This window comes from Apteryx mantelli, chromosome 7 (assembly GCF_036417845.1).
Source record: "Apteryx mantelli isolate bAptMan1 chromosome 7, bAptMan1.hap1, whole genome shotgun sequence".
Taxonomy (NCBI): Eukaryota; Metazoa; Chordata; class Aves; order Apterygiformes; family Apterygidae; genus Apteryx; species Apteryx mantelli.
In genome coordinates this window covers 26,281,702-26,308,220 of record NC_089984.1, presented here as the reverse complement: position 1 = coordinate 26,308,220, position 26,519 = coordinate 26,281,702, and the positions used below count along the sequence as shown (strand labels likewise).

The following is a 26,519-nucleotide window of genomic DNA, read 5'->3' as shown; positions in this document are numbered from 1 at the left end:
ACTGTTACATTTTCCATATCAAAAATTTATTATGACATCTACAGTGGGAAGTATTTATCAAAAATATATTTTATACAACATTAATTTTCATCAGATTGTCTAACATGAACATTTAATTCAAAACAAGTTTGTCCTTTTTATCCAAAGTAATTTTCATCTGACAAAGAAAATGGTCCCTGTAACTATCCATGTGCAGACTGTTTCTTTGGAAACATACAATAAAGAATGTTTAAAGTTGTGTTACAATTTGAATAGGAAAATGAACCCACTAAGATTCTCAAGCAATAAATATTCTTTACTTGTATATTTAGGATTACACTTTAAGGAAGGATTAACATTCATTCAATGCTAAGGAGATCAGAAACCACAGATAACCAACCACGTGTACATCTCCAGCGGCAAGCAACATTATTTTATTTATTAAACCAAAAATTTAAACAACCATCTGGATTTTTTATAATGAGAGGAATTATTAGTCATATCATAGGATAACTAAAATTTAAAACAAATTCATAATGAACTAAATGTTACTAAGGAGTAAGGAACACATTTCAGATATTTATTTAATTCAAGTGAAGGACATACTTGATAAAAACTGAACTTCCCTAATAGCATTTAAAAATACTTACACAGACCAATATCTGAATATTAAAGACCACATGACCAATAAAGGTAAGTCTATTAACTGTTTAATAAATTAAAAATATAAATATATTAACCTCCATGGTTATAAACTGATAACAGACTCTTCCAAAACTTTCCTTAAACAAATTGGACAAAATCTAAAGTTTGGGATAAAATAAAAAGCAGCCAAATTCTGTGATGCACTGTCAATAAACTATATTCTTATTTGTTTACGTCCTTCCTCTTTTTAAGTTAGGGTGCAATATATCTTTTGCACTCAACAGATTATTTCTCATATTTCATGAGCATACAGGCTACCACAAGAAAAAGAAAGTTTTTAGGCCTGAATCCTTCTACAAAGATACTTCACCCAGACGGTCCATACGGAGTGACTGTAGAAATGGTACGCTGGTAGAAAGAAGAGTCTCTGGTCCCTAAATATGACTGGATTTCCGGACACTCATCTTGATGCTCCAAAAAGAAAATAAGCCTACATCCATTTCAAGTTTCAGAGAAACAAGTCTTGAAAATACTCATCAAATTCCTCCTCCCTGTAAAAAATAAAAATATGTCAAAGAATGTTCTGCTTTTGATCTATTAGGAGCTAATCTTTGTATAAAAAAGATTTAGCAGACTTCCAGTTACAATATGTACCCAGTATATACCATTTTGACTTGTTCACTATGGTCCCATACCCTTCATGTATCCCTTTCTGTGCAACAGCAGGGAGTTGACTGTTAGGATTCACTTCTAAGATAGGTGACCTATTTTGGCAGCAGTATGTTAGTGGCTTGACACAGCTTTTTCTCCAGTGTCATGTATGTTTCCTCTTTTTAAAAGAATATTCTTAGGTTCACTACAGGGAAGATGATTTGACATAATTTTCAATGTCAGAATATTCATCAAAACATTCAGGAAAAGTCTCTACCTTTGCAGTTCTGAATAGTCATAATTATTCAAACTTTTACTAGATACAAATTTACTAGTTGACCAAACTAACCGTGATTTTTCATCTGGCTCTTGTAGAGGACCTTTCCAAAAGTCTGCATCTGAAGGACCATCTTGCACATCACTGCTATCTGAATCTGTTAAAAAAATTTAAAGTGCCTGAGAAATTAATTTTTAAAGAATTTATCAAATTTTTCATCTAGATGCTTGTTTGCTAACAGCAACATTTAATTGTAACCACAAGACTCAATACTTCATATGAAGTGAGAATGAAAATATTTGCCAAATGTTATTCAATACAGCATCAAAATGACTCTTAGATATCATTAACTGATATCTAAGCCAAACATAATAGCAATCATGACAAAACTCTGATCCTTATATCAACAGTAACATAGCACTTTGTTCCTAAAATTAAAGATTTATAAACACATATCCAGAATCACAATACAATGTCAAATCTTGGTATTAAATGAATCAATTATTCTACTTCCATTTGAATGACAATTTTTATCGATTGTAATTTATCAGTGAAATTGTCAAAAATATGTTTTTCTGAATAACTGTTCAGTAGAAGTATACTGAGGGAGTGAAAGAGCAAAAATGTCCCTTCGTTAGAAATATGCCCTAACTTGAGAAAAAACTTCCAATAGAACTTTCCTGACAAGACAGAGATTTTAGGTATGGTTTGAGTCATGAGACTTCGGGACTTCCTGCACCTGGCTGGGAAATAATAGGTTTTGAGGACTTTCCAAAAAACTTATAACACAGAAAAGCAATCAGTAGAAACACTCAGGCCCTTCTAGACAGTCTGCAGCAAGAATTAGGAGGATCAAGAGATGAGGCCTGTTTCATCAGCAAAGACACTGGGGCTGGAATTACTGCAATATAAGGATAACCACTGCAAAGGAGTCACTGAAACGCTCATCTCTTCCACCTGCAACAGGCAGGTCTCTGAGATACTACAGGTGGTAACTGGAATAGACTTTCGTTAAAGTATAGGATATATTTGGCATGGTGTCTTCTCCCAGTGCTCCCTCCTATTAATATTGCGGGTAGCATACGTATTAGTATTTTTCCACAAAAGAAATTATAGTAGTTATTATTATATTAGAAAAGTATTTTCTATAGTATTACACAGCACATACGTGCACACCTTGACCCAGGCAACTATTAACAATGTACCTGTTTTTGCACCTGGCTACTCTTTCCTGAACAAACTGGCCCCTTATTTTTCTATTTCCTCTGTATTATATCCTCCTATTTTTCTTCCTTCCTTAAGCTTGAAAGATTTCCTTCTGAAAATTCCTAACAGTTTATCTCCAAGAGTTTAGAAGTAACTTTTTTGACCCTTCACATCTCTGCTTGTTTTCACACAGCTTTCATAGCATCTTACGAAGTATTAAAACTGCCAGTGAATAAAACTAGGACCAATGACAACTGAATATGGCACAACTTATTACAAAAACATAAAAATGCAAAAGATATTCAAGTCCTTTACCTTTATCAGAATTATCTGAATCTTCTGAAGAAACTTGATCTAGAAAGAAACAACATTTAAAAAATAATAAGCCTATCTTGGTTTTACCCATTTTCTTAAAATGTTTGCAAGGATAGATTTATCACAATATATTACACATAAGCATGTGCACATGCATGCACACACCATTAATTTAAAGAAAGAAAGAAAACACTGAAGGAAAAACTATTTTGTTTTTTTGCATGAGTTCAAAGGTCATCAGTTCGAGCTCAAATGTTATCCCAAGATCTGTGGTGTAAAAAGGTTATCTTACATTACCAGAAAGCTTTCAACCCCAAAGCCTCAAAGAATCAGATACTTTAGAATCCCTTCTGGCATGCAACGTCCCAATTCTTAGACCACTTCTCCTTCCAATGCTATATTTTTCAAAAGGCTCTCCCGTTTCTGTAAATTGTAAAAAATTTGTCTTTTTGCAAATTTACATTTTTGTACACCTAAGAAATTTTATTTAACTAAGAAATTTACCTTTTTTGACTACCAAAGTTACACAGTCCAGATACATTTATGTATCTATAGCTATGGCAGCGCTAACACCCAACATATTCTTAGAATATTTTCACAATGGAAAGTTTAAAATTTAAATTTACCTTTATGGGTCTTTTTTTTGGACTTGCTTTTTGTTGAACAAGATAACTTTGTCTTCTTAACTTTTGGTTCTTTAGAGTTCAGTATAGTTGTGCCTCTTTTCTTCTTTGATTTGATTTCTTTCCTCCTTCAAAAAATGAATGTTTATCCTCTATTATATGTACTCCTCAAACAACAGTAAACCTTAGATATCTAATACAGTCAAACAGTTGTCATTCTTTCTGAAAATTATTACTAGATAAAAAATGCAGTTAAAAAATGAAAGTGGTATAGAAACATTATAGCTATATAGTTGAAGACAAAGGTCAGGAAATGCTAAAGGTGCTAAAATGACACTGAACTGGCAATCAAAGATTAAATACAGAAAATAATGTTATACCATGTGCCCGCTTTATATTGATAAAGGTAGAAATCTAAAATTTTTTATGTAGCAAACTTAGTTTTTTGCACATGTAATAACAAAAATGCAGTGAATACAATTTCTTTTATATTTTCTTATCTGATAGTGATAAAACCTGAGGTACAAGAATCTTAAGCCTAAGAACCTACTGCAGATCAACAATCTATTCATTTTATTTTCAGTATTATTTATGTGGGCTTACTGTGTGACAACAGCCAATTTTTTTACAGCTTGTTTGGCCAAAAGCAGTCAGGGAAATTGATTCAAAGGAAGTATTACTCTGAAGCCGACAAACAGAAAATATGTTTGACCATTCTTATTCAGGATTGAATCAAATCAGTGACTTCATAAGAACTCCAGAACAGAAGTTTTCTAACCATCTATCTGAAGGTTTTTTCCCTATTTTTCAGGTAAGCATAACTGGAACCTATTAATAATTCAGTCCCCATATTTTCAAAATATTGTATTACCGGTGATGAAAGTTAAGTTTGTAGGAACATTCTGGACACAGTCCTGAAAAAGACAGAACAAGAACATTACAGCCGTGTATTTGATAAGCATAATTAACAAAACTTATTAATAAATTTATAAAACTAGATATAACATTTTCTTCAAATTTTATTAACTCTTCCTCCAACACAAGTTATATTATGATTGCAGGCAAGGATAAGAAAAATAACATGATCAAAGTTTTCAGTACAAATCTAAAGTTTAATAAATTTGGAGAAAGATCACAGGTTTACCTCTGGCAACTCTTCATAAAAAACTATCAGTGTTTATCATGTACAGATAGCACATTTTATGGATCTTTGTGGACAGATCAGATTGTTCTACAATTATACTGAAGACCTGTGAGTCTCTTAGAGCTTCTACAAAGAACAAATGCTGCCAAACAGAGTGCCTTTCTGTGGACAAAAAAACCCCGCCATTAGTTTCTTTTACACAAAATATATGTACTCTGTGATATGGTTAACTGAACGTATCAACAAGTACTCGAATAAGATGATCTCACTTAAGAAATAAGAATGGAAAAGGAATTAATTTAATTTAAATTAGAATTTTTGGAAGAAAATGTAAATATTAAAAACAAAATTAATTGAGCTGAAAGTGTACAAAAGTTGTCTGTTTGAAAGCCCTAAGAACTCCTAAGCCACACAGCTTGTTAGGCAATGGCAGTGAGGAAACTAACCTTGCAATTCAGTATTGTCCATTAAAAATAAACAAGCTTATTTACGTAATAGCTTATAATCAGGTATTCGAATTGTATTACATACAAATTATACATCATGAAGTGCTCAACCTGTAACAACTTTGTCATACGTAATGATAGCAGCCATTCTCACCAAACCATCGTACTACCTGTAATTAATCTAACAAAATCATCTCCTCTACAGCAGCTTATTTTCCACTGTGCATATACTAATATCATTATCACCGAGTCTCACGCTACACCTTGGAAAGTGTGAGATATTTGTCTTTAAGTTTACATATTCTTGAAGGCCAGCAGAAGAAGGGCTGACTTACTCAATTTCACAAGGGCATTCCTCTTTTCACCATGTTCAACGTAACCAAAATTCACCTCCCAGCTCCTCAGGCCTTCCTTCTCGTCACAGTGCTTATTTCCACAGGAAAACTGACCTTTAAAGAGGTCAAAAAAAGCAAACCAAGGTTGAATGATTAACATGCATAGGTTTGGGGTTGTTATTTCCAGTTTTGCTCAGTTTTTGGTTTTTTGTTTTCCATTTCTTTCAAAGAAAAAGGCCCCAGAGCTAAAAGAAAATCTAGGTTAAGGAACTAGTAAGAGCTATAGATCAATCATATTTGTCTCATATTGCATATTTACAAAGAAAGAACATAACTTGAGCTTTATTTTACATTATTCTAGAAGACGGGAGATGTTCAGAAAAAAAGCATAATACTGAACTTTGGAAAAACTTCTAGTTAATAATCAAAGAAAATGAATGTTACTAGGGTATTTTCTATATCCTAAATGATTACTTACTTAGCAGAGGGTGATGGATCAGAAGGTGCAATTCAGACATACATCTTTAACGACATCAAACTACTCAGAGTACAACATATATACAAAATTAAGATGTCCATATTCTGATTACAAGTCTACCTCACCTACTGGACAAACAATTTGTATTCTAATGACTTTCCAGAAACACTTTATTTTTCTTTAAAGAAAGGAAAAACAATACTAAAAAAGAAAAAAGAAGAAATGCAATTCTATGAGAAAGTATGCAGCAGCTTCAAAAACTTCTGGGGGTTCATTATATTAAACACAATATCAGTTTTAAAACAATTTACACATAATGTATGTTGTTCACACAACTGTGTTCCCAATATTGCAGTTAATAGACACATATATTTCCTCTGCGGAGGACTAGTATGTATGCAGTGCTGGTGGTAAGGCTCTGTATTAACAGGCTCACAAGCAGGACTGTGCGTGAAAGATTAACCTTAGAGCATTCTGTTTAAGCTGCTAACTCGCGGATTGGCAGCGTCCTCAGATACTTCAGTTCTGCAGTCTAAAACCACCTGCAATGCCAACACTTGAACCAAAGAAAATAGGGCTCCAATAAAAAAATATTTTCAAATGAATATGCATTAAATATGTTTAACCCTATGTAAGATAAAATGTTATCACGAATCATTTATATCAGTTATAAAGAGGAAAAACTATAAAGAGAAATTTATCCCCATATAAAACTTTTGGGAACTTAACTACACTGTGTTAATTTCATGTCTTCTAAAAAAATTCCCAAAACAAATCCAGAAAAACAGGCACAGAAGAAAAAAGATACAGCAGCTTTATTTATGATTAGCTGCTCTTTACAGTATATAGAACCACTTGTGGATATTTTGCTTTTTGCATGGGATATTTCACATTTTGCCTGTGAGACTGGATACATCGACAACAATGGCGTTGAAAGAGCATCTTCAGACTGCTAAGTCATGCAATGAATGTTGAGTAAACCAGGACTTAGACTGTGTAAATCACCATAATTCTGTCCCCTGATACACTTACTCATATTTATGATGGTCTAAATATTTGACATTGTGATTTTTTTCCAACAGACCCCTACTCCATACTGTATACATATATATAAGCAGCCAGACTTTTCTTATCCTCATCTTGCACTTTACAATCCCTACAACACATATTCAAACCTGGCCTTGAGCACAGAATTCTACTTTTCCTGAATGTTTCTTCAATAGTATTTAACACTGTAGTATAGCTGAATATCATAAAAGCATTTCAGATGTATATTTTTGCAAAGAAATAAGAGATCATTATAATCCCCATTTTATAGATGGAGAACCTGAGTCAGAGGGAACTACGCACCAGACAGTTCAGTACTTGAAATGTGACTTTTCCCACAGTGGAAGCTCTAGTTCCCAGCTAATACCTGGGCTGCCTATAAAATGCAGAGTTAGATGTCCAAGAAAGGAAGACATGGAAACCAGTGTGCCAAGTGGATAGTTACCTAATTTAATCAGAAGAAAAAAGTATATCCTAAACCACATATGTGTCCGGAGTTTTGTCACCTTGCTATAAGCTGCCTTCATTTCCACAATTACAAATCCCATAATCTGTTAAATATTTGCTTTCAAAAACTGTTAGTTCCTTCTGCTTCTCACAGAAAAGCAGAATAAGTGGAAAATACAAGTACTGCACATGCAAGCTAAATGAAATACTGAAAATTAAATACACTAAGGAAATCCAGAAAGTCAAAAGACTGAATTTAAAGATTTAAGATTTTGATCAAAACTCAGGCATACCAAACTGGTACATGGATACACGGTGCACTAACCTGGGTATTGACAGTTTGCATTTTCCATGGAGGAAATTAAGAGAAATAATAAATGGACGCAAATTTGGAAGAACATTTGCTCAGATGAGGTAAAGCATATTATATGTATATTTATCTCTATATAAAATAGGCTAAGAAAGACACTACTATCATAAAAGTGAAATGTTATTTCAATGAAATCGTGAAAACACACAGGGTACATCAATTTGCAGGTATTAAACCCTACTCTGTCAAATAACACATACCTAATTTACGTATTTTTATTACTGAATCTACTATCAAAACACTAAAAAAAAGGGTAAGTAAACCCCAGCAAATATATCCACATGTTCAGCTTTCCTCTTTCTGCATATTGCTGAAAGTCCTATTTCACCTCTGTCAAATGAACTTGTTACCTATTTTCCCACCAGAAGTTTGTCCACGATCTCATTTTGCCTCAACTATCTTTTATTTCATATTTTCATGCCATGCCCTGCTATTGGTGTTTCAAAAGTAGAGGGAAAATGTACTTAGGAAGGCATATAAAATAAATATTTTAAATAGCTTAAAGCTTTTCATTTTAAGGATTTATTTTCAGGGCAACTCATGTGCCTACTATTCACTGATGTACAAACTTTAAAATAGGAATTCTACGTTAATTTAAGGTTACAGTTAAGGAAATACCCATTTTGTGGAACCCTTTACTGAAGAATACACAGATATTACACCATTAATTGTCATTAAGATTACATTTTAAATGTAATGAGACTCAGTAGAGATCTTCAATATGACCTTCTTTCACAGTCCTTACAAAAAAAGATTGGAGTGGGAAAGAAGAGAAGAAAAAAATAATCTGGCATTTACAATTAGTAATTTAAATGATACCTTTCCTTTCCCTCGTCCTAACCCTCCTCCCCCCCCATCACCTGGCAAAGACATGGAAAACAAAGCAACCCAATGTCAGTAACTCATTCTTCTCTCTCCTCCTTAACACACCCCAAGCCATAATACAACTGGCTCTCGCCCCTAGTGTTTTCACAGCTTAAATAAGGCACACGCTAAGTTAATGCTCTCTTTTTTAAAATGTGAATTATCAAACATCGATAGCTGAACAAGGTTAGTATTAATACTTTACTATAGTTTATTATCAACAATTTCTATTACTGAATTACACTTTAAAAAGGAAAAAAAAGGTGTTAAAGATTCGGTTTTTCTTAAATGACCACTTCAAAGCGTGTTTGAAAACATCTAATACACCAGATAACACTGATTTCTTGCGCCCCTTAGTGGTGAAAGCTGCTACTACTCAGTTCCTACGTTCTAGCTCTAAAACAAGCTTTACATTTTCCATTAGAATTTCTTTCAAAAAGCTTAAAACGTGTAATTCTGCACTTTCTCCCACGTTTTTAAATATGGACTAGCACATAGTAAAAGTATAATACAGCTTGAAATTCCTCCTCAAGAAGACATAATTATTCATAAATTATTCATTTTTCATTTAATTTTAGTTATCTTTTTGAAGTGTTGGATAAAGCACATAACCATATTAAAGTCAGCTATTTGTTAAAATAATTCTTAGTGCTGAAAGCAACATATGACTACAACAACTGCTATCTTTAGGAGTTTTAAGTAGTATTTATAGATTTTTAAAAAATTAATGTTCACACTTCTTCCTGTGAAACATGTTATCAAAAATTAAAAAAACAAGTGTTGTATTTCTAAGTTCTTGCAATATGTTATAATAAAGAGAGCTATTTACAGAACTATACTGATCAACAACATCACTCCATTCAATTTTCTTGCATGTGCATGCAGGACTTCTGAGAACAGGACATGGACATGAATATTTCACTTACAGCAGTAGCAAGATTTTCCCATAACCTTCTTGTCTGTTCAGTTACTTGAAAAAGTCCATGCCCTTAGGCCATGGAACGGTATCCCAATAAAACATCTATAAGAATTTGCATGCAGAAACAGTCAGAATGAGCTACTGTGTCAGAAACAGGTCTAGGAGACATGGCCACCATTTTCATGGAAGCTTTCCAAAACAGCCCGAAACAGACATCACACATAGAGCTTAAATTAAAAAGCTGGAAATCTGTGAAACAACACTGGAGAAACTGTTAAGAAAATGATCTTCTGAGGAAAAAGTATTAGGACACTAATTAAAGGCAGCAAAGACTAATAGGGCAATGGAGAACTATTGGACAGAAGCAGCTAAAAGACATATCTATGAAATTCTACATTATCAAATGCAGTATGATGGTGTTCATTACAAATTAGAGCTTGTGAAAACAAACCATATGTTCCCTTAATTTTTATTAATATAGATCATCATGCACACTAAACATACATAGCATAAAACAAAGCTAAGACTTAGGTCACTTTAGTGCCTGTCAATGTCTGATACACTTATCAATATCAAGAACTGCCCCCAAACTGTCAAACAATTATAATGTCAAAAAGCAGCAAGAAACACAATAGTCAAGGAGAAATGTAACATAAAATGAAAGACAGCATTACCTTTTCCTGAAACTACTTCCTTCTCATGTCGCCATCTAAATCCAAACTGTTATGATAAAAAACAAATTTAAGTTGTGAATAGTCAAATGTGAATGTAAAGATTAATTTTAGTAAACTGCTGTCCTGCACATGTGTTCATCCATTCAGTTCTGATTAATAAAATTTAATTCCTTTCTCCGTTAATTAGCAGTACCTCTGATTCTGCTTGTCAGAGGGATTCCAATTTACTCCTGCAATTCAAATTCCAGGAGATGCTGATCAGTACTGAATTAAAAACATCCTGAAAGCTTTCCTAGCAGGCAGAAGAACAAACTGGAAGTTAGGAGAGACTGACTCCACTAGATTCTTCATTGCAACTGTCCACACTGAAAACTGAGATCATTGGAATACTGAAAAGACACAAAAGCAAATTTCAGTGCCCCACCTTTCACAACCTAATGACTAAAGATAAACACACACACCCCCTTTACACTGCCTAGAAACTTCACATGAAGATAATCCATCTACTATTTTTGTTTTCCAACAGAATCTGCTTCATCGTCTCAAATGGCAAGTGAAGCCTCGTGAAAAGATCAAAGAGGGAATGGAGCAAGAACGGCCTGGGAGAAATAATTTTATTTTCATTAGCAATTAGAAAGAGGGGATAAAACTTAGTGGCATACAACTTGTTCAAAAAGGGCTGTCTTGTAATTTCATTTAAAATTCATGAACATTGCATGACAAGAAGATAAAATGAAATTTTGCTCTGTGAGCAAAGCACATAAAATCCAAAATTTCATGTTAAAAGATAGAGGGAAAAAAAGGCTTCTGAGGTCATAGAGGCACGTCCCTTAGATCATGAAGTTTCTATTTGGGCATCCAAAGACTAAACTTACACAAATGTGTGTTTTGTAGGTTCAGTGGCATAAATTCTATAATATATTGGATTTATCTGAATTGTTCTTAATCTAATTTTAAATGCTCTACAGAAGCACAGGTATCTGTTGTTGTGTGTGGTCTTTACTGTTGTTGATTTTTTTAATAAACCATAATAATTCATTATCTGAAGGGCAACAGCATGGACTTCTCATGTGAAAAGAGCTATGTGGTTCAGAGAACACTGGGAAAAATAGGGGGCCAAAAGTTTTGCCTCTTAAGAATGTGCTGTAAACTCATGTAAATTCTTTGCACCTTACTAACTACAGCTTGAAAGCTGAGCAGAAAGAGATCAGTAGCCAAATATTTCCTCTGCTCTGAGTTTCCCCAAGTCAATATATCACATAGAAGATGCCTAAGAAAATTAAAAATCTGAACACCAATAAAATATTTGCCTCTTGATACCAGTCTACTCATTCTGGAATTGGAGATATAATATACGCTATGTTTCATACCTATTGGTTTCACTGGTAAAAAAAATTGCAAGAGAAGATCACACTCTATACCATACTATACACAATTTGCTAAGGCAGGAACAGCTTGTGCTTAGCCTACTCTACAATCTGCAGCGTGGTCTAAAAAAGTACCATTTTAACCACTCATGCTTCAGTCAAACAAAAATTTAAACAATTGTAAAAAACAAGAACTGTGCTGAACAGCTCATTGGAAACAGAACGTAAAATATACTCGTAAAGGATTCATAAAGGAATCCAGATCTCACAGTTTTTAAATCTGTTTTTTTAAATAAACCTCCACAAATTTAACAATCCTCCACAATCATTTAACACAGCTTTGCAGTACATTTCCCAATAATACAATAGTAGCAAAGCAGTCCAAGTACAATCCTGCTGATGGTCTATCTGCATCATAAAAATTCACTAGAAAGATTCATCATGATCAGCAGTTGAATAAAAATTATGTCATGAGGTACACGCAAACAAATTTCACTGACCTCACTACGTCTCCTTCAAAAAAACAGGGATACAAGCTTTGATTTGGACTCTACTTTCTACCTTTTATATTTAGAATGGTATGGTCTTGCAAAGCTGCCTGATAAATTTCTGCTAACAGTTTCGAATGTATTTTATTACGTCATAACATCATGTTCCAAGTGATTTGTGCAGCAGTTAAATAAAGATGTCACATCTTCCTAGCAGTTCAGCTGAAGCGTGGAAACAAAGTCCTAGTCTCAACTGGTCTCTCTTACTGAGCTGTAAATTATTCTCTTATTGGATATATACATAACAGTAATATAAAAATAATTCTGTGATTACTGTTTGATCTTAAGAGTGACGTTAATTGGTTTTTTTTGCTGTTTTAAAGGAGATTTGCTGTTTTACAGGGTATTCTAATTCTGAAAAGCTTGCCATTCAATTGTTAAATACTGCAAGTTTAGGAGGAAATATCAACAGTATTTTGCCATTATTTCTGCATGCATGTGCTGTAAATCATAAAATACAATTCTACCTTACCTGTACATTTGCTTTCTCACAGTCCCTCTGCCACTTCACCAATCATTGAGTTATCCATGCTCACTTTTGCTACTTAAGTAGTCTTTTATACATTTTCCCCTACAGTCCACACTTGACCCATTAAGATACAGATCAGATGATATTCTTATCGAATATTTCCTAAGTACAGCAAGTCTGGAAAACAAGAGCAAAAGTAACAGAAAAGAGGGAGCCAGAACCACCTGTGGTATTCTTTACAGCAAGCCCAGTTTACAAGTTGGACAAAAGCTGTCCTTGTGCGTGATTCATTTTTGACAAATCAGTCTTCCAGCAACTAGGGGAAAATGACAAAGAGTGCCGAAGGCTAAGAAGAAACAAATAAAATAAAAACATAATGATTGAAATCCTCTAACTATGCTGCAATACCAGGAACTGTAGCTGAAACTACATAGGAAAATTAAAAATTAGTGTAGGTTCTTGAAGTCAGCCTGCAAAATAAAGGAAACCAGAAGCAACATCAGCAAATGACAACTATTCTGCCTCACAGTCTTTGGTAAATGAGTTCAACAAGATCCTAAATGAGTTATTTCTCTATCTACAAGGTAGACCAAGACCAAGTAGTACAAATCCAAAACAGATCCTTTACAAGAGTATCAAATGCCTGACTTAATAAAAAACGATAGTTAAAAAAGTGGATGACATTTTAATATCCATAAACAGTAAAATTCCCAAATTAAAATGTGGACTGTTTGAGTAATATTGCCTGTAGCAACAACTAAGATGTCCACAGTCACTTCTTTCAGGAAAAAAGGAAAGTATTAATTTAGACAAAACACTGAGGAAAAATGCCATAGATATTTTAAATTTTTCTTCTCACAAAAATGCTGACATCTCTTCCATGCTGACAAATAGTGACTGAATATTCTGACACAGTAGAAGACCAATTGGCCTAGAAATCTGAAAATGATCTGGAAAGAATCAAAAGAATAAAATAGATTCTGTTTGATGACCAGGTGTCAGTTTTAATTTCTTAGCAACTGGGAGACATTTCCAATCCGTTAAGCTGTAAAACAAAGCACAGAGACAGCAAATAAGAACTCCCCTGGGACAAGTGAGAAGACAGAGAGAAAAGTACATTTTTAGTCCAATACTGAGCCAAGTAAAACTTAAGTGGAAAACACTCTCCTTTACTATACAGCAAAACTGACAATAAAATTAAACTATCTGACGATGTAGATGGTCATTTATCAGCCTCAGAGCTTGCAGACAGACACACAGAGGTTCAAATACAGCCTTGACCTAAAAGAACTCTCGTCTAGGGCAAATGCAAGGAATAACAGACCAACAGCAGGAAAGAGCTGGAAGAGCACTTCCACTGTCTACAGGGACGATTAGCCTCATATTAGAGGGCCTCCTCAGCATTGCTCATTAAAATTAAAAGAGAAAGAAAGATTACATGCTCTACCTATGTGAAGAAGAAAGCATCTAACCTTCTATATGCAAGAATCCTTGTCTATGAAGCCTAACTGTGAGAGTGGAACCATTTAAAAAAATTCAAAGTGAACGAAGACCCTGGTGTTCAGTCATCCCTCTGCCAGAGACATTTCTTTAATCAGTGCATCTTCATGGTCTTGAGGTAAGGACCAGTTTGGAAAGAATGACAAAATCTTCACAACTTCATAAAACATAAGCTTTTGCTTCTCTTTTTTTTTTTTCTTCCATATTTAGGCTACTAAAAGTTGACTATGAACTTCTGTTAAGATTGCATGGGGAATAATTTTAAGAATATCATGAACTTTATGAAGTCACACACAGCAGGTGTATGTTTTCTTATTGTTTTCTTTGGAGCTTTGATCTTTGACAAGGTACTGTGCTGATTCTTCAGACCTTGAGAGGGTCCCTGCCATGAAACTGCTACTTATTATTCAGTGATTAGGAAAACTGTGTGTTTTTGCAGAATAAAAGTTCTAAATGAGATTTCAGTTGCAATTTCTGTGCAGAGGTCTGTAGAAGAATTAGCTCTCTAAAGGATTTTGGCCAATATCAAAACAACTAAAAGCTGTGATAAGACAGGTGAGTATGTATGTGCAAGTCTCAATGTAGGCAACATAAAAAAACCCAAACCTCCAACTTTAGTTTGACATCACCTAAGAGGATATGGAGCATGATAAACTATCACATGAAAGGCTGAGACGCCTGTTACCCACCCTGCACCTCTCATAACACCACCACAGCAAAATAGAAGGCATGTGGGGCTAAAGTTATCCTATTTCCAGTTTCTGGAAATACAGAAAAAGAATCAAGGCAGAATAAACCTGAAAGCGCAGACTGCAACCCGCTGGTGTGAACGGGAACTGATTAACAGCCCATTTCTGACTTCCATCTTTCTGTACCAAAAGTGGGCATGGATAAATCAATAATTGACAAAGACCTGGAGAAAGGACTCTTACATGGTCATACCATATATGAGGACAGAAAGCATAACCTAATGTAAGAAAACAAATTACACGATACATCAGTGTTTTGCTGAAATGGAAATTTAAAAAAATAGAGATAACAAGACTCATTCTTATTAGCCTAAAGAGAAATTCAGAGTGACCTCACACAGCCAGGACAGTCGCATTCGACTCTGGAAGGGAAATACTGTTCACACAAGAAAGGAAAAAATAGGAAACTGGGACAGAACAGTTTCCCACCAAAGATAGCAAACATATGGAAACTTGGCACAGTAACGAAAGAAACAAAATCTGTAAGTAAACTCAAGGGAAACTCAGTTATTTTTTGAGGAGGGGAAGGGATTGAGGCATGTGAAATAATTATAGGAAAATAAAATCACTCCAAAAAAAGGGGGAGAATACATCTTCAGCATTTTAATTTTTAATTTTCTTTAGAAGGCTGACATCTTTTCCACCTAATACTGGAGTTTAAGCCCAGTCCTTGCAAATATTTACCAGTGAATATCATTTTCAATACTATAAATAGTCTCAAAGTACTTTATATAGACACTGTTTGCAGGGCTGCTTTGTTACTATGTGGTAACAAAACACTAATCCATGTATATGTTCAGCAATATTCTTTGCAAAAAATCACAATACAAAATTAACCTACTCATTTTGACTAAGAGGTTAGTCAGTCAAAAACTCAGAAAAAGCAAAGGCTGTTACAGTTAAGAAGAAAAATTGATGGTGGAATTTGGCTGTTTCTCTGAATAAATTCTACTTACTTACAAAGAATGGACAAATCATATTTCCATAATCAGAAAAGAACAACCAGCACGAGACACTGCTTCTGAGCATGCATTTGCGTAATTTTTTCAGCCAGCATCCAAGTACAAAACTCTTTTTAGACTTTTTTTGAAGAAAACAGCAACATTCCCAGGTTTTTCTTAGGCTTCATCTAGTGCTTCTCTGCAGGCAAAGCTCTCTAGCCCTCTCTCCCTAACCTCTCTGCATTTTCTGCCTTTCTTGTACACAATATACCTCTTCATAAAACATCAGACAGAAACGTTTGTATTCCCACGCAAGCACATTTTTGGGGCAGTGACAATGCTTGGATTCAAACTTACTACTGCTTATTAAATAACTTTACAGTTTCTCACAATTCTCTTACTAGGGAGGGGGTTATTAACAGTCTGGTTTCACAACACACTATCACAGGAAGGCAATTTTAAAGTAAATGCCTGCTTAAACAGGACATAATTTAAAACCAAGGTGATTTACAATATTGAATTGTACCTTATTCTCTTTGTATCTACTAAGATCTGCTATACAGTATTCTTTGAATAATTTATCATAATACTTCTTTGCAAGCCTCTTCTCCCTGTAACAAAAGGGATTATTTTTATTAAATACAGAACATAATACAATTCATTTTACATTGCAATGGCACTAGCAAGACAAGGACACATTGTTCCATCCGAAGAACACAGTTTGCAGAACGAGAAATGCAACGGAAATAAACTCAGTGAGCTAAGGAGCGATTACCATAAAACTGAAAAATACTTTTGAAGTATATCTACACCACAAAATAAACTATATTTTTTCAAACTACGTTTCCTTCACAGTTTTCAGAACAGTCATTTGAGTCTCACAGAGAATACACAAATATTGGTTAGCTCTTTCTGTCACCAGTTAGTTTTACCACTGAGTGGTATTACTATACCTCCTAAAGGTCTTTCATTTTTAAATGTATTAAAGATTAAAGAATGAACACTAAGTATGCATAGTAATTCTTAATATGGACGCCACAAATTTAGTACAAAATGACCTAAAAATAATATGTCTTATAAAAGTTCTAGTTACCAATTCATGTCTACTTCATCATCTTCTTTCCACAGGAATCTATGGTTTTCTCTTATAACATCAAGATCCGTCTTGTCATTTGCTCTATAAAAGGGCACTTTTATTTAGTACAAAATAACATTAAAATGAAAAGTCAGTCGCACAATAATTTGGCAAACATCCCTATTTCATAGTTGTTATCTCCAGCTCACTGCATAACAGAATATATTGCTATTGAATAAAAACTATTCAAGAATATATTACAGCTTGGCATACCTTTTCCCAAAGGAAAAAAATATATATATCACAGTGGCAAATAGCCCTGAAACTGTGGCTGACTTGATCCTGTCTGAAAATACTTTTTAAGAAAACAGTTACATTAGGAGGCAGTTACACAGAGTTCCGAAGAAGGAGATTGTTATTCTGGACAACTGATAGTAATTCTGCACATTTCACAATTATTCCAGACTGATATTTGCAAGGTACTGCCAGAAATTTCTCAATGTACCTTCCTGAAAATTAATGTTCACCTGTCATCTTTCCTTTTACATAACAAAACAAGAAAAATTCAGCTCATGGCAAGCTCTTATATAAAAATAATCGTGGAAAATGAAACAAGACTGTTAACAATTCTGTGTTTTGGATATTTACAATTACTACAGTTACTCCTTGTGACCAAAAGCATTAACAATTTTATACACAAAAAAACCCTTAAATTACAGCATATATTTAACAGCTTTACATAACAGGGAGGTTTGGGGGCAGCGAAGGGAAGCTTGCTAATGGTTCTTACCTGGAACGTCGGAAATCCTCCCTTTTGCCACCATAGTACAAAATGTAGTCATTCACAAACTTTTTGTGTCTTTCATACTGAATAAAGTAATTAAGGATTTCAGTTTCAGTGCTTATCTTCTTTTATTTTACCAATAGTTTAAAACTAAGAGAATAATAAAACCCCTTTTTATAACTTAAATAAAAAAATAAATAAATAACAGAAAGAAGCTTTTTTTCTCAAAAACAGTTTAGTAATTTCCAGAAAGAAAGGAATTAATTAACAATTTTTACTTTATAACCTTTTATAAAGGTTGTTTTCCAAATACAAAAATTCAAGGCAACTTAATCTTTAAAACCTCATTCACCTGCCAGACATTTATAATCTTTTTTTAAAGATGCTCTATAAGCATTCACATAGAAGCTGGGTTCAATTCTTCTGCTGTAATTTCAAATAGTACTTCTTAGTACTGCCATTTAGGTTTAAAACAGGTTTGTATTCTTGTATTATAAAACAGGCTACCAAAATCAAATAATTTATTACTTTTTAGCATTAACATTAAAATAAAAGTTATCTGCTTTAGTTTAGCTCTGGATCTGAAAATCACAGGAAAATACATAACGCTTTTCTAAGAACACTTTGGCCTCAGAGACGTGATTTGAAACACATTTTGTACCATAATAGGAGCAAACATATATAACTATTTGTTTGGAAAATAAGCAACCTCACATATCAAAATAACAGATATATATGATTATTTAAAAACATTTTCAATTAAGTTGTTTGGTGTTTATGAAACAACAAATCAGGAAATACATTATCTCCTGGGACATATCCAGGCAACTATTACATCAGTGTGAATAAGAGTAATTTGTATCAACCTACTATTTTGACATGAATTAGAACAATTTTATTGAGGAACCATTTTCCAAAGAAAACTCAAAAAATGTTAATTTAACCTCAGTATATATTTTCTTTTTTTTCCCACCACAAACAGAAGGAACAGAATGGACAATTGTGAAGCAAGCCCAGAAGGTATAACTGGCACAATTAAAAACATTTAATGCAGCATACTATTTCGTATTGCCATTTGAGTTATTAAATACCATAACCGTAAAGGTCTTAAAGAGAAACCACTCAAAAACATTAGCAGAAACTCATAAAAAAGACTCTATACAATGAGTTCTGCAGTCACTCCAGAATATACGGGCTTTTCTGTGGCTAACGATAGTCTACAATCTCAGTGGGACTGATTAAGACATGTCCCCTTTATAGGCATGGGAAAGTATATGTAGCTGCTGACCAAATTCGAAAGCTGGTTAGAAGGAGTTATTTTCTGCTTACCTGAATTTCCAGTTAGAGTAACTCTTTCCATATTTAATTTATTCTTTACTTTCCAATTTAGTAACTTTTACTGCTGAAGAACAGCTGTTTAAACAAACAAGGAACTGACAATATTTTGGATACACTCAGTTAAAACATCTCCTAGGTGAAAACTAAATAAAAGGAGAAATTTTGTAAACTAAATGAAGCAGTAGTTATAAAAATAGCTACAAATGATGCATGAAATACAATTAAGAGGTTCAAAAAGAAAGAACTAAAATAAAACTACACATGATACAATACAGGCTTACATTAGATCATCTGTAGAAGATAATATTGGAGATAATGCTGTTTTAAATAGTCTTTTGAATTAATAAACGTGTTTTTGTATTTCAAGCACAAATTAATTTGCCCAAAGCTAATAGCCTTATACAGAATTATATTTTATGTACATGCAAATGAAAAGGCAAAGGCCTCTTTGTGCCAATCTAAATAAAATGCACTGTATAACTTAGTCCAGAACAAGACAACCGAGCATATAGGAAGAGTCTGGAAATGCCTCTACTAGGTAGATCTCAGTAGCAAACAAGCTATTTTGAAGAACTACTCAGTATTTGATGCCACAGTGTAAACTTCTGTGAAAACTGAGAAATCTGAAGTAAAGCTTCCTTGACAGAAATATTCCACCACAGTGGAAAACCTGTCTCCCCAACTTCAAACTTGAAAAAAATTAAATAGAAGGATACAGCATCCATAGCTATCAAATGAAATCTTCTTTTTCTTGCTTCTTCCCTGTTAATGACAAATATGTTTGAACAAAAGCTATCTTCACATTATGGAAAAAAAATCTCACAAGAGCGATAATAAAAGATACCTATCCCATTCTTCAGCTGCAACTTGTCTGCGAGCCACATTGCTTTGTTTTGCTTTTTGGAATGGCTTTATCAGAAGGTCATCTTCTTTTATACTGAAGGCAGGGGAAAAAGGGGAAGAAATAAATTAGTCAGGAACTTTTCATAAGCAATACAACTTCCATATGCCAAAGTTTGCACTAACTTGAATAGCATTAACTGTTATATCACTACTTTTTATGTGAATAAAACGAAACCTCAGAATCAACATCAGGTTAGACTTTACTTCATTTGCCGGACAAATCCAGAAAGGCACTTGCTTACAGTTAGCATTTAGAGAAAATTGCTTATAATGGCACCTCTTGATTTTTATGAACATTATCACTCTAGAACCACACTGAAAATCTTCATCAATTTCACTCTACCTTTAAAGCAACCTGCAAATCTAGGCTGCATGGCCAAGTCAAAAAAGCAAGGACAGTATGTTCATAGAAAAAGAGTGACTGTTAGTAATCATATCCCATCCTTTCATGATAACGTCTTGACACGTCATTAACCAACGCAGCTTCTCTGACTGTACTCACAAGAACTGCTAATTTAAAACTCATTTAAATACTGTCTTGTGAACTGTATTTGTCACCTGGCAGCTAAAAATACTTCCAGAATTCGACATATTAATGAAAAGTTAAATACAAAGTGATGCACCTTAACTAGCCAGAGGTATATTTAGTTAGTTTCAGTCATCATCAGAGGTGAAGAAGAGTTTTCCATAATTACTAGCTGACAGAAAGAAAGGAAGTCAGAAACCTGTATAAAGCAAGCCAGGGAATTTATATTTCAATCTATGGAATATGGGACACTAAAAACTAAGCATAAAGTATGTTCAAAAGTATCAGTAGGAACAAAATTCCCATAAGGACACTCTGTAAAACAGCAATATGCAGAAGACTGAAGACTATTGTTTCCTTAAAGTGAAAGTATCACCATACTGCAAAAAAAGGATATATACATATGCAGTGAACCCACATTAGAGTCCTACAGGGAACCAGTAGCAGTGTGCTAGAACAAGGGTAAAGATGATATTTTGAAATGCTCCTGATGGTTAACAGCAACCTAGAAATAAGTTCCTAGGAAGTGGAAAGCTAAAATGTGTAACGGCATTTGCAAACTAAAACTGAACAAAAACCTTCACTGTTTTAATGCAGAACAACGATATTTATAAGATAAATGGAACAGCACAATGCCTTCTATTATCCCAGTGATTATAACACTGAAGATTTTGCCCCAGAATGCATTCAGACACTACAAACCCATTCTTTCAATTCCACTACAGAGGAAAGTATGCAAGTGTCCTAGGAAAGTTTCCAGAAAACCTTCTTGAATAAAGTCCAATAACACAGCAAGAAAGAGACAGAAAAAGGTAAGGAAAAATAAATGTGTAACATAAAGTGTTCAGTATTGTGCACGAAGTGGCAAAGGACAATAGTGCCAAAAAAATACATACATTAAAAAAATCTTAATAATAGAATGTGATCAGACTACCAAAAAAAGGCCACTAATTGTGCAAACCACTGAAATAATTGGTAAAGACAATCTAAAATAGGAGACGTGCAGTTACATTTCAAGGATTGAGTACAGCTTCACCAATAAAATTCCCAGGTCTCTTCATAAATTAAATAATAAACAACCAGTATCAGTTCTTCATTTCCTTCAAGCAGGTGCTTTATTTTGACAAAGCCTGCTGCCACTTGGCCTTTTTTTCTTTGCTCTCTCTTAGCAGTTCCACATATCCTGACGGATTAGAACAAAGTGAACAGAGCAGACAAACCCCAGCAGTTAATGCTAATGCTTGGAAAAATGAAGTAGTCGGCTGTGCGAACTGAAAGGCATATAGACATCAGATGGACACGGCAGAACTGATCTTTCTCAGTTGCCCCTTGGAGACATGCCCTGGCAAACTTGACATGAGGAGATGCCGGAAGCAAACAGATAGGTTCATTTTTCATAAATCTTTTCGACACCAGACTTAACATACTTAGCATAATCTTCTACACTATAGGCCCTTTGCATGGAATACATAATGCAAAGAGTTAATTCTGTATTACATTACCTTCCAGTCTTTTGCACAGACTTTTCTCCATTTTCCTCATCACTAAAATCAGAATCATAGTCACCACGGCCATGTGCCTGAAAACAATAACAGATAATGCAATCAGTACACCTGCTAAAGTAATATAGAAAAAAATTAACTAGAAATCAGTACTGTGCATCATGCATAAGCAAGAGAGCGAGCGCAAATACTCTCATATGTCCAAACCAAACGCAATGGACAATGCAGAGTATTTTCCAAATAACACAGGGCAAAGGAACTGTGATTTCTCATAGACTTCATCAGTCAAAAAAACACTTTATAAATAATTTATATACAGATATTCCCATATTTAATCTTCATGTAAATGCAGATAACTAAAAGATGGAAAAACATCTTTGGCCTTTCTTTTCAAACAATACCCCTTATACAGGAAAAAGGTGAGTATTTTCCCCTAAGAGCTGTTTTTTCACAGGGCTGGAAGACAGCAAATGAGGCACCCACATAAAAAACAAAGCTGAGAAAAAAAGTTTTGTGGGCCATGGTACAACATTATCCTTAGAGCTTACATCGGTAGTTGGAAAGCTGGTTGACATGATAATTAAAATACAAACCAACAAGATTCCTGGAAAAACATAAGGTTTAAGCAGCACCAATTTTGCAAAGAGCACTCATACCAAGAAATAAAATCTTTTATTCCACATGCTTGGGACTGCAATGCCAAACTAATGGATATAAAAACACAAAATATTGCATATCTTAATGTTATCAAATTATCAAGCACTGGCTGAAGTCCTGATCTATCATCTCTGTTTTCCAGGATATAGTTACACATCCAGTTCTTCCAGCAGAAGTAGTGGCTAAAGTAGACCAATTTCCTCTCCCTCCCTCCTACTCTTGCACCGTCCTTCCAGTTGCTGAGCTGCAAAGGGTTCAGAAACTACAGGTGAACCAGATCAAGGAACTGACCCAGGTTACAAATGATCCTACCCAAAGGAGATTATTTTAACCCAGATAAGTTCCCTGATACAGTTCACCCACAGCCCCATACCCAGCTATGCCAGCCAAAAGAAGTGGGAGCATAGGGACAGAACAACTAGAGCTCGGAACTGCTTAAACTAGCACTGACACCAAAAAAGCATTTACATAACTCGAACATAATTAGAGCTAACAAGAGAGGGCTGGTTATTACATATCTGCATGTGGAAAGGTTTGGCACATGCTCTGTAAGTATCTTGGTAATTCTTGCTGTGGACAAGAAAAGAAAATGGATTAGAAAGCCAGTGTATTTGATTCAGCGTTGCTGATTTCTGCATTTCCCGTAATCATATTCCTCCTTGGACAAAAAACAGGAAATCTGCAAACTTTCTCCTGAAAGTGAAAAAGAGGTTTCCACTAGTCCTACAGGATAATCAAATAATGAAATCAAAGCTCTTCCACCAGTCTGCAACTTCTTTGTTGTGACTTTGTTGTTTGGCATTTGCATGCTACTATAATACAGCAACAAAAACAACAGAATCTGAAAGAAAGCAAAAAGGCATCATTTCCACTAACTTCCATGTTACTTCCAAGATTAAGCTTTGGACAGAGTACATCAAAACAGTTAATTTCAGAGTTTAGGGCAGCATAAGAGAAAAAGACACAATGATACAGCAGCCTAACTACAGTAGTTGAAAAAAAGATGCATCTGTTAGGGACAATTTTGATGAGGTTCCTCTTCTGGATGTAAAGGGTCAACAGTATCCTCTACTGACATTAACAATTTTTGTGTATCATAGAGACTATGTAAAACCCTATCTTTTCTCTCTGATGCTCAAAGACTTTTTTAAAAATTATTATTTGTATTGGATTTTATCTTTTTTCTTACTTTAATAATATCATGTTCTTTACTTGAACTCTCCTGATGACAGACACCAAATTGACACAGCTCTCATAGAAGCATATATTTGAACAAATGCAAATAAAATAATTCTAATTTGCCTTTATGTTTTCTATGTTTCAGGAGACTCATAAAAACAATCAGAACAGTCAAAAAAAGAAAAGTGCTGCAGATATCTGCAGTGTTCTGGTGTAAGTGGGCCTCATGCACTGACAAAAGAGCAGCAATGGTGCTTAGCTCTTGCAGCACAGTCCCATGTTTATTCACACTTCAGCAGCAGGTTTCATAGTTGAGGTATTTCTAACAGCAAGTCTGTCACTATTTTTATTAATGAATCTTATGTGATCTCTATAAAAAGCTGAATACATTATGAGGTTGATGAAATATAAGTGCAGCAAGTATTTTTATGCTTGGCTTCTAAACCTTAAGAATATCATAGTAATCCAGGAAATGTTTTAAATAGCAAAAATAATGCTTCTCAGGTGAACACCGAGTGCTTCCTTTACACTGAAAGAAAGGGGGAAAGTCCTCACTGACATAATGTGTATGAAAGTCAACACCAGACAGACAAAATAACAGGCAGAGAAAATCTTGAATAAAAGGAGAGAAAGGTTTTTCTGAAGTGATTGCCCATGGATGATCAGCCCCAGGAAAGAAGTAGATATACTCAGTAATCAGCTCCCAACTGGCATAGTCAAAGTTCTCTAGGAACAAATTTAAAAAAAAAACGGTGAAAGGAAAGCCGCCCCAACAGATGCACACTGTGAGAGGCTCTCGGGAGCTGACGACTGCCTTGTGGGAAGCTGTGGCAGCAAATATAAGGGCAGGTATGGCCACATACTGAGAGGCTGTTCTCCTGACAGGAAAATCTCCACAGCTTCAGGCATTCCTCCAAATCTACAGCCCAAAGATACACTCAGGATGAAAAAAAAAGAAAACCCACGAGAGAGGTCCCGATCCTTGCAGACCACTCCTCCTACAAAGGCAGCAGCCGCACAGGCAAGTCCCGCACTTGGACTGTGCTTTTGCACTGGCAGTTCCAGCACTGCTGGAAGGCGCTCAGGGACAGGGACCGAACGACCGCTGAACTAATGCCTTACGATGATACCAAGATGAGCTGACTTGTAGGTAAGACATCAAAATGAACTCCTTATCCGTCAAAGGATCTCATCCAGGTGCGGATGTAGCTTTTTTTTTTTTTTTAAAGGACAGTGTAAATAGACACCTGTTTAGTACTGTGAAGTTTACTCACTCAAGACTGATTTCTCCCCTTCCCTACATTAAAAAAAAAAAATCCAAGACAAGTAAAATATATTTAATATTTAACTGCAGTAGAGGACAGGCAGCTACCACAGCTTCAGAAGCCGTCCTGGCTGAAAGGACGGGCGCGATGCAGGCGGGTTAGCAGGCTTCGCTGCAAAATACGCGTCCCACCCTAATGACACAGGAGTTTGTAACCGCTGCTTAATTAGCTTTAAACCTGCTGCTCCTTGTAAAAGGAATTACGAATCAAACAAAGTTATTAACATCCCTGACAAAGAAGAAGAGGAAAAAAAAAGACACCCACAAAATAACCCCCTTCTGCAGAGCTTTATTAAAGGTCTAAAAGTGGGAGAAAAGCCACGCTGAGGAACGGGCTGCGCTGGTCAGTCACCACTTGCAGAGCGACTCCCGCCGCTGCCGGAGATGGCGGCGGCCCCGGCCCGGGCGGCCGCGCTGGCCCCGCCCGCTGCTCGCTGCCTGGGCCCGGCCGCGGGGGGAGGCCCGGACAGGCCCTTCCGCCCGCCCCGCAGCCGCGGCCCGGCCGCGCCGCCCGCCCCGCTCCCGTTCCCGCCTTCCCTGCCCTGCTCCCCGGCGCGACTCACCGCCGCGGAGAGCAGCAGCTGGCTCGGCACCATGGCGGCGGCGAGGGCCGGCGGCGGCGCGGCCTGCTCCCGGCGGGCCCTGCCGGAAGCGCGGGGCGGAGGCGGAGCAGGGCCGCGCCGGCGCTGCCTGCGGGGCGCGGGGGGCCGAGCGGCGCGGCGGGGAGCGCGGCGGCGGGCGAGGGAGGCGCAGTCGCAGCTGCAGCCGCGCAGGGGGCGCGGGGAGGCTCCGGCCCGACGCGAGGCCCGGCTGGCGGCCGGGCCCCGCCTCGGGGAAGGTGGGAGCCGGCGGATCGCAGCGGGAGAGGAGCGCTGTCAGCTGCTCTGCCCCGCGTTGGCTGCGGGGTGTCCGGCCGCCGGCGCTCAGGCGTCGCGCCCGCCCGGCGAGCGGCTGTCGCGGAGGCGGCGGCGCTTCCCTTCGGGCGGTAGGAACCAGCATTTTCACCGCTGAGGTCAAAAATGCCTGATCCGGCATGGATATTTTCTTCTGGAATACATCAGAGTTCCTAAACATTTAATGATTTGTGGAGTTTTGAACCAAAGACACACCTAATACAGGAAATGTTCACAATTGGAATACTATTGCTTACTTTGTCATTAAAGGTAAACTATAAGTCGTAGTTAGTTGCTGTTAGGTAGGAAGCCTGTCACACACCTCAGCAGACCATCTGCCTCCT

The 26,519-nt window shown here is 36.0% G+C and overlaps 2 protein-coding genes across 2 annotated transcripts in view; one reads left to right on the top strand and one right to left on the bottom strand.

Moving 5' to 3' along the window:
* Positions 1-4: 4 nt before the first annotated feature.
* LOC106491511 (protein FRA10AC1) lies at positions 5-25,896 on the bottom strand. The gene is made up of 14 exons (XM_067300062.1): positions 25,846-25,896; positions 22,123-22,199; positions 20,036-20,128; positions 19,908-19,953; positions 17,860-17,936; positions 17,088-17,171; positions 16,521-16,605; positions 10,421-10,466; positions 5,622-5,735; positions 4,568-4,610; positions 3,700-3,824; positions 3,074-3,112; positions 1,625-1,709; positions 5-1,175 (listed from the first exon to the last, which is right to left on the bottom strand). Exons 1-14 carry the CDS (start codon positions 25,876-25,878, stop codon positions 1,133-1,135), a joined length of 990 nt encoding a protein of 329 aa, XP_067156163.1. The 5' UTR covers positions 25,879-25,896; the 3' UTR covers positions 5-1,132.
* LGI1 (leucine rich glioma inactivated 1) overlaps positions 25,009-26,519 on the top strand; it is a 33,357-nt gene continuing 31,846 nt past the window's right edge. The window contains exon 1 of the mRNA XM_067300060.1: positions 25,009-25,108. The gene's annotated coding sequence lies outside the window, so the exon portion shown is untranslated. The remainder of the gene's footprint in view (positions 25,109-26,519) is intronic.

Excerpts from the sequence above, each read along its gene's own strand:
- LOC106491511 (XM_067300062.1), bottom strand. The coding sequence starts at position 25,878 with ATGGTGCCGAGCCAGCTGCTGCTCTCCGCGGCG. Across the intron at positions 16,606-17,087 it reads GATGAAGTAGACATGAATTG|GGAGAAGAGGCTTGCAAAGA; the intron begins GTAACTAGAACT and ends CTTTTGTTACAG. Across the intron at positions 5,736-10,420 it reads GGAAGTAGTTTCAGGAAAAG|GTCAGTTTTCCTGTGGAAAT; the intron begins GTAATGCTGTCT and ends ACCTCTTTAAAG.